This window comes from Camelus dromedarius, chromosome 20 (genome assembly GCF_036321535.1).
Source record: "Camelus dromedarius isolate mCamDro1 chromosome 20, mCamDro1.pat, whole genome shotgun sequence".
In the NCBI taxonomy this organism is placed as follows: Eukaryota; Metazoa; Chordata; class Mammalia; order Artiodactyla; family Camelidae; genus Camelus; species Camelus dromedarius.
The window spans coordinates 6216186-6229195 of record NC_087455.1 but is presented as its reverse complement, the minus strand read 5'-3'; the positions used below and the strand labels follow the sequence as shown (position 1 = coordinate 6229195).

The following is a 13010-nucleotide window of genomic DNA, read 5'->3' as shown; positions in this document are numbered from 1 at the left end:
CAATTTTTAAGAAATTATTATAGAAACTTTCTCTAAAGATGGCTGAGAACGGGAACCCCTCTCCTGATATTTTCATCTCCCAGAATAATACTGCTCTGAAGTACGGTGGGGCAGACAAAGTGACTTTCCAGAAACTTCTTCTAGTCACATAATTTTATGTGACTTGGTAGGGAGGGTATAGCTCAGTGGTAGAGCATGTGCTTAGCATGCACAAGATCCTGACTTCAATCCCCCGTACCTCCATTAAATAAACAGATAAATAAACTAATTACCCAAAAAAATTAATTTAAAAATGAAAACTTAAAAAATGTTTTTAAAATTCTATGTGCCTTATTCTCTACTGATCACCTTACTCTGCACTGAATTATAAAGAGGTATTTATTTATTCAGTGTTTTCATTTTAAATAATGAATTATTATTAGCATTGAAAACAGATACTTTAAAAGGCTCTAGCAATCCTCAAAATCCTAAACTTATTTTTTTTTATTTTATTTGATTTGATAGCTATCACCCCAAATGGGTAGGAAAGAATCCATTATTATACTTTGGAATCTACTATCATAAACTGCTTTTTGTCTAAAGTATCCTTTCCTGGAAGAGACCTTTTAAAAAAAAAGGTAGTTTAGTATCTCCACTGGCTATTTTATGCGAAAGGAAAAGGTGTCAGAAACTTCCAGTGTTGTAAAATATATGATGGAACCACTAAAAAATGCAAAGAAAGAAGTCAGGTGGAGGGTTCTGCAGAAGCAGCGAGCAGCCGCCTGGTCTGAGTGGTCTTACACTTAGGTCAGGGAGGACGGGCACATCCGGGGGGGCTGGCTGAGGGGGGCACAGAAAAGAACCCCTCTCCTTGGCCACTGCTCCTCTGAGTGGCTACACGAATGATAAGGGCAGGTCGCGGCCACAGGGGTCCCGACGGCGGCAGGAGCAGCCGTCAGCCCTTCCCTCTGCGCACAGCTGTCCCAGGTGAATGGGTGATCCACTGAGGAGCCCCCCAGGGATCAAGCTGTTCAGGACCACCGCCCCAGCTGCCAAGCTGCCCGCGGCACAGCCGTGCCAAGGGAGTCCCGTGTTGTCACCTCCCGCTTGCTGTGGTCACCTGGAATAGCTTCGTGTGCAGTTAAAACCACGCTGATGATGGGTTTCTTGGCCCCGGAGATCTGCGCAGCCTCCTTTCCAGAGGAGACCTTCTGGACTTTCTCTGCTCTCTGGGTCCGTGGTCTCTTCGGGGCCTTTTCTCGATCATCTTCCTTACACTTCTTCTCCAGTTCCAGGTCAGATTCGTTACCTAAGGAGCAAGTGCCAAGGTGTATCAAAAACCACTGTATATCAGTCACAGAGTGCACACAGCCCTTTTACAGGAGGACAGTAAAGGAAAGATGTCCGAGTGACAGAGACACAGGCCCGCCGCTGTGCGCAGGCCGCTGTACCGCTTCGGGCATCATCATGGCTTCTTCGGTCTTTCATTTGATTCAGTAAATATTCACTGCGCCCGTGCCACAGGCCACCGTCTGGGCACTGGGAGACACTGCTGGCAGAGCAGGCACACCCCTCATCTCATCTGCACGAAGCCCACCAGACCTCAGAGTCAGTAGTAAGTAACACTGCGGAGAACACGTGGTCTCAAAGATTCACAGCCTAAGATGTCTTTCACTTACTCAACTCACAGTTATCAGGTACCTTCCTCATGCTAGGCATGGAGAACATATAGACGGAGAGGGCTTAGCCCCAGACCCTGCTCTCTGGTGGGAGACAGCCACATGGGCAAGGACAGGCCGCTGTGTGCCACCTGAAATGAGAAGGGGTCCAGGATGGCTGCAGGGAGGGAGGGAAGATTCTACTTGAGGGGTCAGAAGAGACTTTCTGGGCAGGCAACCCCTTCAGATACATACAGAAAGCAACACTTGTGAAGCTACGGTTGGGGGCCACACGGAATGGGTCACAAAAAGGTGTAGGGGGCACAGGGGACGGATGGTGGGGAGACCAGTGTGGCAGGTTCCATTCTAAGGGGAGTGACAACAAAGAGTAACCACTAGCCGAGTGTCCTATGTAGCGAAATTCATGAGGAAGCAGCAGGTAGAAATAAAAACCAGTGGAAGGAGTGCAAGCCAGGTCCTGAAGGGCCTCGAGTGCCATGAGAAGTCTGGAACCTTCCCTCGGTGAGTGCCAGGCGGGAACCTCCAGTGCTCCCGGAGACCACGCAGGAGCGTGAGTGACTGGTCTGGCCGCGGGGCGGGGGCGGCACAGCACAGTGACCCCACGCTGCCGAGGCAGGGGACAGAGTCACCAAACCTTCTGGCTGTTGGCGGGAAGACTGGAAATCCAGATTTTTTACAGAAAATCTTCTGATTTTTCAAGGGTGACTCTAATCTAAAATTTCTTAAAATAATAAGGAAATTCAGCCAAACGCGTCTGGGGCCGCTTCTGACACGCAGCCTTCACTCTGGAGGACGGGGCAGGGCCACGGAAGCCTTTTAAGTGGGGGAAAGGCTGGAGGAGATCTGTGCTTTAAATCTGCGCCACCCCCAGGGAGGGTGAACCGAACAGGCTCAAGAGACTTTCAAATACTCCGGAGATTGGGGGAGCCAGGCACAGACAGAACGCGGCTCCCCGCGCACGGCCACCCGGCATCAGCCTGAGGGGGAGGAAATGAGGAGTGTCTGCGATTCCCACTCCCTAAGTCAGAAGGAAATATGGGGAGCAAAGGACAGGGGTTGTCTCTTTCTTAGAATCACAGCCACAGACCTGAAAGAACCTGCCCGAGCATCCCCTCTTCCGAGCGTTCTGACGAGCAGTCCGCACGGCCCTTCAGCAGAGAGCACGCATCCGCTCGGGACCCGCCGGGAGAGGGCAGCCGCGCCCAACCCGCCCTGGACATCCACACGCAACGGCTCCCGGGCTCGGGCTCATTCGTGGGCTTGACTGAACAAATCACAGACGGTCTCCATCACGGCTGTCGTGAGCAAATCCACTGCCGCAAGTTTTACAGAAAACATAGAGAGAAGAGCACTTTGGAGGGAGCCACGCTCCTGGGAGCCCGGACCGGGCTCTCTCCAGCCAGTGCCAGGATGGCACAGAAGAGAAGGGGCGTGCTCGGCACGTGGGACTCTCCCCTCACTCCCCAGCCAGGCGTCCCCTTCCCAGGTCTGTCCCTCCACTCCAATCTACCCTGACGTTTGGCAGTGATATACGTGGCGTTTGCTGCAGGATACAGGAGGGAGTCCCACCTCTGGTTTCCAGCCTCTGGGGGTAACTTGACTTAATCAGCACAGGTCCCCCTGCCAGCATCGCTAGTCCTCCGGGAGCTGGGAGAAGGGAAAGTCCCAGGATCTCATAAGGACCTCCAAGCCCTGGCTCTCCACCCACAGTCCCCACCCAGACCACCTCAGGACGGGTCCACTTTTCCGACATGCCATGGAAACCCTCTCTCACTCCAGACCTGATGCTCCTGGAACCCGAGACAAATTCAGCCACCAGGCTCTGTGGACACATGCACTTTAGCTCGTGGGCCTCTCCTGGCTGCGACTCAGAAAGGCCAAGCCGACTTCAGGTCTGACCGCAGGTCTGCCTCTTCAGTTTCTCTGCCTGTTTGCTAGTTACTACCCTCTCCTCAACCTGGTCAAGTATTCATGTCAAGTACTGCTTTCCTGAAGACAGAATTTCCATCTCTAATACCAAGTTCAACAGTGATCCCCTGCTACTTGATAAAACATTCTCTTTGTAAATAAGCTTTTTATTCTTGTTCTCCTACTTCCAAATTTTCTCAAGGTCCAACTTCAAATAAAACATCATTTCTACACAAAAGGAAGAAATATTTATTTGGAAATTCCCCCAGCACCACAGAAGGTATTTATTTGTTCCTTACCAGCCACAGGGGGCCGAGCCCTGTTCTAAGCATTTGTGACACTGCGGGGCACCAAGCAGAGTGACCCCTGCCTTCTGGAGCTACGTGCTGGTGGGGAAAGACAAACAGCACCGTTAAATCGAAACAAGTAAGTGCATGACGGCATTCTACCCGAGGGCGAAAGAGCACAGGCCCCTGGAAGCCGAGAGGTTTGAGGTTTAAGGAGCCTGGCCTAGCGGCTGACAGACACACGGCGCTACCAGCTCCTACTCGGCTGACAGACACACGGCGCTACCAGCTCCTACTGGGGAGGAAGGCTGCCGGGATGGCTTGTTTACGTACTTGTTGCCTTTGTTTCCCATCTGTGCCCCTGGGGGATGTACCTGCCAAGAGGCCTGGCAGGATTTTGCCAAGTTTGCTGGACGCCTGCCACCAGGCTGATACACTGCAGGGCTGCACAGAGTGGAGAGTCACCCCTTCATTAAAGAGACCACCAGCGAAGGTCCCTCCGACGCCTGGCCCTGTGCTGGGCTCTGGGGACCCAGAGAAGAGCCAGGCCTGTCCCTGCCCTCGGGGAGACGTGTGAACAGGGATCGTTGCCCCACCCATTGGCACGCCCCACACATCACCTTCTCCTGTGGTCCTCAGGCCCTAAAGAAGTGGGACTGTTCCTAAGCCCCTAACAAAGGCCCGGCATCACTGCCCATGTCCCTCTGCACAGCGCGGGCTCCCCGCTGTCCTCTCATGATTCTGATGGGTGCAGGAGGAGAAGGTCAGACAGAGGACCCAGGGAGGAACCACCTGAACAGCAGGCCCTTTGGTGAGACACCGTGGTCAAGCAGCAAAGCCTAACACAGTCTTACGGGGGCCAGAGGACGGGTGGGCCTGGCTGGTGGGCCGAGAAGGTCCACCACTATCCCTCTGCTTCCTCCCTGGGAAAGGGTGCTTGGCTGGAAGGCGGTTCGTGCAGCAAAATGCTTGGACTTGTTTCTAAAATACCCCTCTCCTCCCACCCACCCCCTCTGATAGGGCCCCAGCCATCTGTGCTGAAGACTGGGCGAGGAAGTAAAAGCTGGCCCCTGCTCGGTGCGCCCTCTGCCGAGCCCCCAGCAGCAGCAAGGGGCCGTGGGCTCCTGCTCACTTGGCGCAGGTGAGCGGCCCACAGGCATGCCCGCACTAAGGTCACCCACCGCACAGCTGGTGACCCTGGCCCAACAGACCCAGCCAGGCACTTACAGCCCCATCCTGCCTGTCCACGGCGGCCGGTTCCTCCACTCTGCACCTCGCTCCTTGCTACGAAGAGACAAATCTTGGAAAGTGAAGAAAACTAGAGATTCCATCTGATCAAACTGGTAACTGTCTCTCTTCCCTGCACTGGGACAGACCCCACCCTCCGGCAACCAGCAAGGCTGGCTAAAGGCGGCCCTTCTGACACAGGACACAGTCGGTCAGAGAAGCCTATCAGGCTCCTAGACTGACGCCGATGGGTAATTGGGGCTAATTTACTGACTCTTGTTCCAGAGAATGCCCGGTTGACCCCCTGGGTTGGCTCAGAACGCCTGATGAGGAATGGGCAGCAAGTCAACCCCTTTCAATAAATACACAGAGGAGGAAATAAAGACCCCAGAGAGAGCTGGGGTACGGGCGGCCGGGTCACACTCTAAGGCTGCCTCTTCTCAGTAGTGTTGTCAAGATGAAGCACTTCCTAAATATGCTGCTTCCTGTAGAGGTGCTAATGCCACAGTGAATTTTAAGGCAGTACGTTATCTTCAAATTGTATGAAAGGTTTGTAAGATCTTCACTGAGCTCTAGAGAAGACTCTATCCAAAAGAAGACAGGATGGGATTTTACGTGTGATCAATAGTTGAAATCTGTCTGAGATGCTTAAAAGGCAGAAGAGATGGGATGCCATCAGCCCCAATGATGGCCCTGCTGTGGGCGAGCTAGCCAGGGCTCGGGAAGGAGGGGCAGAATTAATCCCATCGGCTATGCTGGGTTTCAGACGGAAATATCTGACAGTGGTCCACGCCTGTCTGGTATTTTTCCTTTAGTCAATAATCACGATAAACTCTACTCCTCTAATAATACGACCTTATCCTCCAAGTGGAACATTACAGTTTGCAAAGTACTTTCATGAGCATTAAGGAGGACCGGTAACTCTGCTATCATATGCACGGTGCGCTTTTTTAATTAGTCTTTTCATGTCACTTTTCTCTCAAAGCTCTAATGAACGTGCTTTTCTGGAAGAGGAGGTGCTTGGCTCAAGTGCCCTCGTCCATCGAACTCCCCACTGCATGGTGTCACTGAATCCGACTGTGATCGTCACTGCATTAGGATAGTGGTTTTCAGACTTTTTTTTTTAGTGGCAGGACATTCTGAGTGAATTCTTTAAGCAATTTCAACAAAAACAATCAATAAAAGGGCGTGGCTCCTCTGGTTAGAGAGGTGAGGTCCAGGCCAGACTCCCCATCCCCACCCCGCACCCCACCCTCCCAGCCAGGGCCTCAGGAGAGCCCTGGATACAGCTTAAAACCCAGCGCAGGAGGACAGGCGAGGAGCCGTCAAACAACACTTTCACCACAGCCACTGCCCTGGGCAGCCCCGGGAGGGCCAGGGTGTGTGAGCTCCTGTGCTCCAGCCTCTGTCTTCTAGCTGGACCAATTTGGGACTCGCTAGATCTATGGTCCGAATCTGCAAAATGTGTCACTGTGAGGTTCACGTGAGGGACAGGACAGGGCAGTGGCAGAGCCCCTCAGGCAGCGAAGCATGTAGTTGCCCTCTGGAGCTAATGACTTCATGCTCGAAGGGCTCACGCAGCTCAGGGCCAGGCTGGGGTCCCCGCATCCCTGTGGTTCTGCCTGGCTTGTGCTAATAAGCGAGGTTCAGTGGAAGACCTCCCCCTCCCCAAGCCTGCAGCGTTCTGCCGAGTCGCTGATGTTCTGGGAGCTACAGCGTTTAATCTCTTGCCATCTGTGCACCATTGCTCCTCGACGCAGCACGTGAACAGAATTCTTCACATTTCATTTCCTTCTGAAAAGACAGGGTTTATAAAGCGATAACACTGTGCAACGTGGAAGCAGAAGTTCATGGCTGGGTGCACATGGCCCTCAGTGCTGAGACCCCCCCTCCAACAACAGGGCCCCAGGGCCCGGCGCCCTCACACATGGGGAGGTGTCCTGACTACAAAGCCAGAGGCCACATTGCTTAAGGAGTGGAGACCACATATGTGCTTGGTAATGAGCAAAGGATAATGAGCAAAGATCCAGTGTCCCCAGTGTACTAGAAGGTTCCCCTTGCCCCTCCAGGCCCACCCTCCATCCTTCTCCACCTGGCTCCTAGAGGCCGACCTGCAAGGGTTCACACAGGCTCCACGGCCGCTGGCTCCCCACTGGGTTTGGCCAATGGAGTCACCAGCAGAAGATGCGAAGGAAAGAGGGGAGCAGGGGTAGGGGGTGCTCTCCAGGCTCCCTCCCTACCGGGTCACCGCAAGTTGACTCAATCCTCTGCAAAGGCTTCAGCTCTCTCCCTTGGAGTGCGGGTGACCGCGCCCCCTCCTACCTCTCTTCGGGGGTGGTAACGACACCCCACCGCTCCCAGCTTCCCTCAGGACCACAGCTGCCCACGCCTTCACACATAATCCCTCTGTTAAACACTCAAGGTGCCCGTCCGAGTGTGCCACCTGCTTCCTGCTAGCATTCTGCCCGCCCATGGGGCGACCCTTTTGCTCATCTCCAGATGACCCCTCTTTCCATCCCCAGCCTCATCTTCACTCCCTCCCTTTTCAAGCACCCCCTACAGACACGGCTCCTGCTCAGGTCGGCATGAAGCCCATTTCCAAGACTCTTGTCCCAGACTCCCATCCCAGCCCCATCTCATTCAATCTCCCTGCATCTCTGACCACTGCTGGCCAGTAAGGGCAGCCTTCCTTCTTCTCACCCCTCCAGATGCTCAGGAAGCCGCCCTTGCTGTTTGCTTCTTCTGTTCCATCCAGTCCCCCGATTACCACCCACTCGTGACCTCACCCGTGTAAGGGCCCTCCTGCTGACCCCACCCCAAGGTGGATAACAGCCCTGTGGATACCCACGGTCCATACAACTCAATGAGTGACCAGAACTAACTCATTCTCCCTCCCCAAACCTGCTCCTCCCTTGGGTTCTCTAGACTGGCGGGCCATCCTCCACCCCGGCACCCAAGCCAAAACCTAGGCGCCCCTCCCACTCACTCCCTGCTGCCTGCCCACGGGCCGGGATCACACTTGCCCTGCAGCTCTAGAATACACCCCCTCCTTCGCTCCCACCGCCACTGCTGAGTCCCAATCCTGCAGATCCTCCACCCGGCCCTGCGCCAGCCTCCGACGCCCTCTCCCACTGACCACATGCGGCCAGCAGGTTCCTCTGGGCCTTAAGGAATACGACTCCCCCACCACGCTGCATTCCACCCCTCCTCCCCTCTTCTCCCTGCCCTCACTTCCACCCCCCACCCCACTGCAGAGCACCAGGCCCACGCGGCCTTCAAAGTCTGCCCAAGCCCCTCCCGATTGCCCCTGCTCTCCCAGGATGCCTCTGAAACACCTTGTTTGAGCTCCCTTGAGACCCTATGTGACCTCAGCAGGTGCGCATCACACTTATCCCAAAGCGTCGCTGTCATCTTTTTGCCCAGCCCACCAAAGTCTGAACCCCTTTACTACACACACGTCCCATCACTTGACATCGCACAGCCGGCAACCACCACGCGCCTGGTACACAGAAAGTGTGGACTCTTCTGGTGAATCAATGAGAGATCTACAGCAGGGGTTCAAAAATACTCCTATTTCCCTCAGCTCCTAACCACACACACACACACACCACGTGCACACACGTACACACACACGCTCCCTTAACACTGATGAGCTTCTCTGACTTCGCTAAGAAAAACGAAGTTCACCTGAAACAAAAGCTCTCAGTGAAGTCCCTTTCATCTCAAAACCTCCCGCTCATCGCTCCGCATCCCCTCCTGTCCCGGAGGAGGGGTGCCTTTGGAAGGGATACTGCTCCATTTTCCAGCTCTACGGGTGGGATCTGTGTCCGCGTCCCCCACGGGACTTCACAGAGACCCCCCCATGTAAGAACATCCAAGCAAAGGAGGCTGACTTGGTAACAGACAGGGGAAGAGTTAATTCCAGCAATCATGCATTTGTAGAAATTGGTTTGTATGCATTCATTTATAATTAACACTGCGCTAATATTCTAAAGTACCTATTCCAAATTGCCCAAGAACTAATTAAATCTCAGAACACCCCAGAGAGTCAAGTGTTATCAGCCACATTAATAAAAAGCCCCGAGCAGTTGTCAGAACGGCAGACGGATGAGGGATTATATTCTGGGACTCTGCCGCCGGCTCATCCAACTGCCAGCACAGCAGTTTAAGGGGCTTATTAGCCCACGACAATCCTCCCCAACCTGCTGGATGTGCGTCACTCTCGCCCCCACCTTCCCCTCGGGCCTTCTCACATCCGCCTGGCTCTCCTGCTCCGAGGGAAGGCCGGGCGGGCACCTGCTCCCAGCACAGCGTCCCCACGGAGAGGCAGCCAGGAGTGTCAGTACCTGCGGGCACGGAGCCGGCACCTTCCTCGTGACCCTGTTCTCACTGCACTGACTGCAGTACCTCCCCCACGTTCCTCAGGCTCACCCGCAGCCCCGCACCTGCTGGCTGTTGCAGGAACCATCAGGAGGGAAGTGTCTACCCATCGCTGCCTCTGCCCCCTACGTCAGCCTCAGACTTAGTGTTCATGGCCCCTCTCCCCAGGGAGCCCTCCAGGATGCACCCCACAGGCGTGTGGTCCTGCTCTGCCCCCTCAGCATCTGGGGGGGGGGCCTCCACCATCTTTTATCTTTTCACCCCTCCGTCCTCCTCCCCAGGCTCAGCTGCGCAAGGAAGAGCCTCATCTTACTCCCTTTGGTCCCTTAAGCCTGGCTTAGTGCCCAACGATGACAACACAAGCTCGGTAAGGAGGAGAAAAGCGAGGAGACAACCAGCCCGCTGCAGGGCTCTCACCTAGCCCTCGGCTTCAGCCAGCTCCTGGGCAGCAGCCACACCCCCCTGGCACAGCAGCAAGTCCGCCTTAAAGGCTGCTGGGCCCTGGGCCATGGGCCACGGGCCACGGGCCACTTGTTCCAGGGCTTCTCAGCAATCGGAGTGTCACGGTGAGAGAGAGGCTCCTTTTCAGAACGGGGTCATAATGAAGAGTGGCTACTCATCTGGGAAGAGCCATTACCTGGAGCAGAGGACCACCGTGTCACGAGCTCCATCACTGCTATCAAGTCCCTCCAGGTGGGACACACCCTGAACTCAGATGGCACAGGGCAACGGGGCTGCCAGCACAGGCCAGCCTCCGAGATGCGGAACAAGAGAGTTGTCCTGCAGGAGCCCAAACATCAAGTCCTGCTGGGGTGGGATTTAGTTCCTCTTCTCCGCAGCTCCCACCCCCACGGAAAAAGGCACTGAGCACGGTCTGGTTACCTCAGAGTCACAGCAAGTCAGCAGCAGAGAGCACTGTGCATGGTGCCAGCTGTGTCTGACTGGTGTCACACGTGGAGACTTAACTACCAAAGGGACTGAAGGTGCAATTCAGGCGACTCCAGGCGAGGGCAGGGTGGCAAGTCAGAGAGCCAGCACGCCAGAAGACGGCTGGATCCCTGCAACAAAAGCCTGCGCTCGGCAGTCAAGGGGACCAGGACTTGTGTAGTTATTGGGTGGCCTCAGGCAACTTCCTTCATCTAGCAGAGCCTGTTTCTTCATCTAAGCGATGAGAAGGCAGCCCTTCCTTAGCACCCAGCAGGTGGATGAGAACAGATGCTCGGCGCCCCGACCGCAGCGGGGCGCACTGTCCGGGAAGGCCTCATCACCACCGTGGGACCCAGCCGTGGTCAGGAAGCATCACGGTCCTGCTGACCTGGGTCTGGGATTCTGCAGACCTAATGGGAATTGCCCCAGGGAATTCTGGAAGCGTGTAAACAAACTTCTGCCAAACCTAGCTGCCTGGTCCGTACCCAGAGCTGGCTCATCCGGTGCCCGTCTCTGGAGCCTGCTCTCTGCCTGGGTCCCTGGGGGAACAGAGCCTCCTGAGGACGTGCAGCAGGAGCAGAAGGAAAGCTCAGTCCTGTGAGGCCACCGTGCTGGGGTGGCTGGTCACCAGGGCACAGCCTGGCCCGCACCAACAGAAGCCGCTCAGGCTCACAGAGCAGGCTCACAGGAGCCACTGGAGAGAGAGGAGGAAGTGGGGCGAGAGGGGGTCACAGAGGTAGCCCATCACTACTTCCCACATGTCCGACCACGCTGATGACGCGCGCGCGGGTGGAGGTCACCGCACTCTCCATCCCCCAGATTAGTGCCGAGCTACAATGAGGGCTCGCGAGGCAGCCAGAAGGAACGGACAAACGGACAAGACCATTCCACATCCTTGCACAGAGAAACTCAGAGGCCGTACACCTTTCCACCTGCAAATTTTCAAACATGACTCACTCAGAACCATTTTCAATCCAAGCAGCCATTTACCAAGTCAGCTGTTCTGCTAACACAAATACAGCAGAAGACATTTGAAATACTGTAAAAAACCCTTGTGAAGATTATAGGTGCATCTTAGGTAAGATCTTAAAATAAATGCCTTGTCTTCTTCAGGGAGGATTTAACAAGAATAAGAGAAAATTTTGCAACTCTCCTTGCATAAAATGACCCCAGAAATAACAAGCTTAGAAAGGTTCAGAAGTCACTTTTATAAATTTGACATATTGATTTCTGTAGGCTCCAAAATGTTTTTCAAAAACACCAGCTGTTCAAAAACACATGATGGCATTAGGGGAAAAAAACACAACTCTCTTTTCCTGGTTTCTTTTACTATTCAAATGCAGAATAAAATAAATAAATGTTGAATACACATCAAAAATGTTATTTTAACTTGCTGTGGTTCAGTATAGGGAAAAAGCTTATTTTGTTTTCTTCTAATTGTTTTAGCAAACTAAGGAGTCAAGGTCAATTCTTTGAAATGTCACTAAACTGCATGTATTAAAACAATGATGTGAGAATTTTCCAAATTGTAATATTGTGCTTGGCAAACTCGGGAACGTGGAGCAAATACAGGGACATCGGCCACCAGGCAGCTGGGCATAAAGTCATTTCTGCATATTTTAGAGGCCTCAGCCGTAGCCAGAAAGGGGGAAGTACCCAGAGCTCCTACCTCTCCGTTTGGTATTTGTTAAATTAAAGTCCACTTAGGTCATGCAAATCAATGGACTACGAGGCCATTCTCTGTACAGTGTATTACTGGTGGAAGCTGCTAATCTTATTAGATAGGACGTGCTGTCTGCCCCTGCTGAAGAGACTGCCGAATTAATTACAGAGCAGAAAATAACACATCGGGACCACACGGGGTGGGACTTCCATTTCTCATAAGGTTAGAGAAAGAACTGAGAGAGGTACACTGAAATGAGCAAAACCCACATCCACAGAGTGGAAGAGAGATTGGTTTTAAGCCACAAATGCAGCAGAGCAGGGCCGGCCACGGGGCAGGAGTGTGGAGACATGGGATGGTACCCAGCTCTACCTTAAATGAGCTGTGGGACTCTGGGTAATCATCCCTTCTGAGCCTCAGCTTCCTCAATTATAAAATTATGCAGTTGGGTTTGAAAAGGGGGGCTTCTAAGCCAATCTTAAAAGATCATATATTGTGTGATTCAGCTGATGTAACATTCTCGAAACGGTAAAATCAGAGTTAGGGATCAGTGGTAGCGGGTAGCGGTGGGGTGATTGTGAAGTGGGAACACGAGGGAGATATTCATGGTGGTAGCTACACAGACCTGCATGTGTGATGAATGCCGCTCTATGCACACACTGTCTCACTGCCAAGGCCCCGAACTTGATATTGTGCTACAGTTATGTAAGACGTCACCACTGGGGGAATCAGGGTAAAGGGCACACGACACCACTCTGTACGCTATTTACAGCTTCCTGTTATTCCATAATTACTTTCAAAATGTAAAGTTTTACTTTTTAAAGTTTCTTAGACTTGGAACCAGACCCTTATTATTTTCTCTGTGTAACCTACAATTGGAAATAGTTTATCTACCAAATTGCACTTACGGAGATCATTCCTGTCCCCATATTTATTGATCGTATATACGTAACTGCTCTA

The 13010-nt window shown here is 53.3% G+C and overlaps 1 protein-coding gene across 3 annotated transcripts in view; it reads right to left on the bottom strand.

Moving 5' to 3' along the window:
- Nucleotides 1-13010, bottom strand: part of ZFAT (zinc finger and AT-hook domain containing) — a 137075-nt gene that overhangs the window by 82589 nt on the left and 41476 nt on the right. For all 3 annotated transcript variants that reach the window (XM_031439670.2, XM_064476817.1, XM_064476818.1), the window contains exon 4: nucleotides 1100-1288. In XM_031439670.2, the coding sequence (XP_031295530.1) occupies nucleotides 1100-1288 (189 nt within the window). The remainder of the gene's footprint in view (nucleotides 1-1099; nucleotides 1289-13010) is intronic.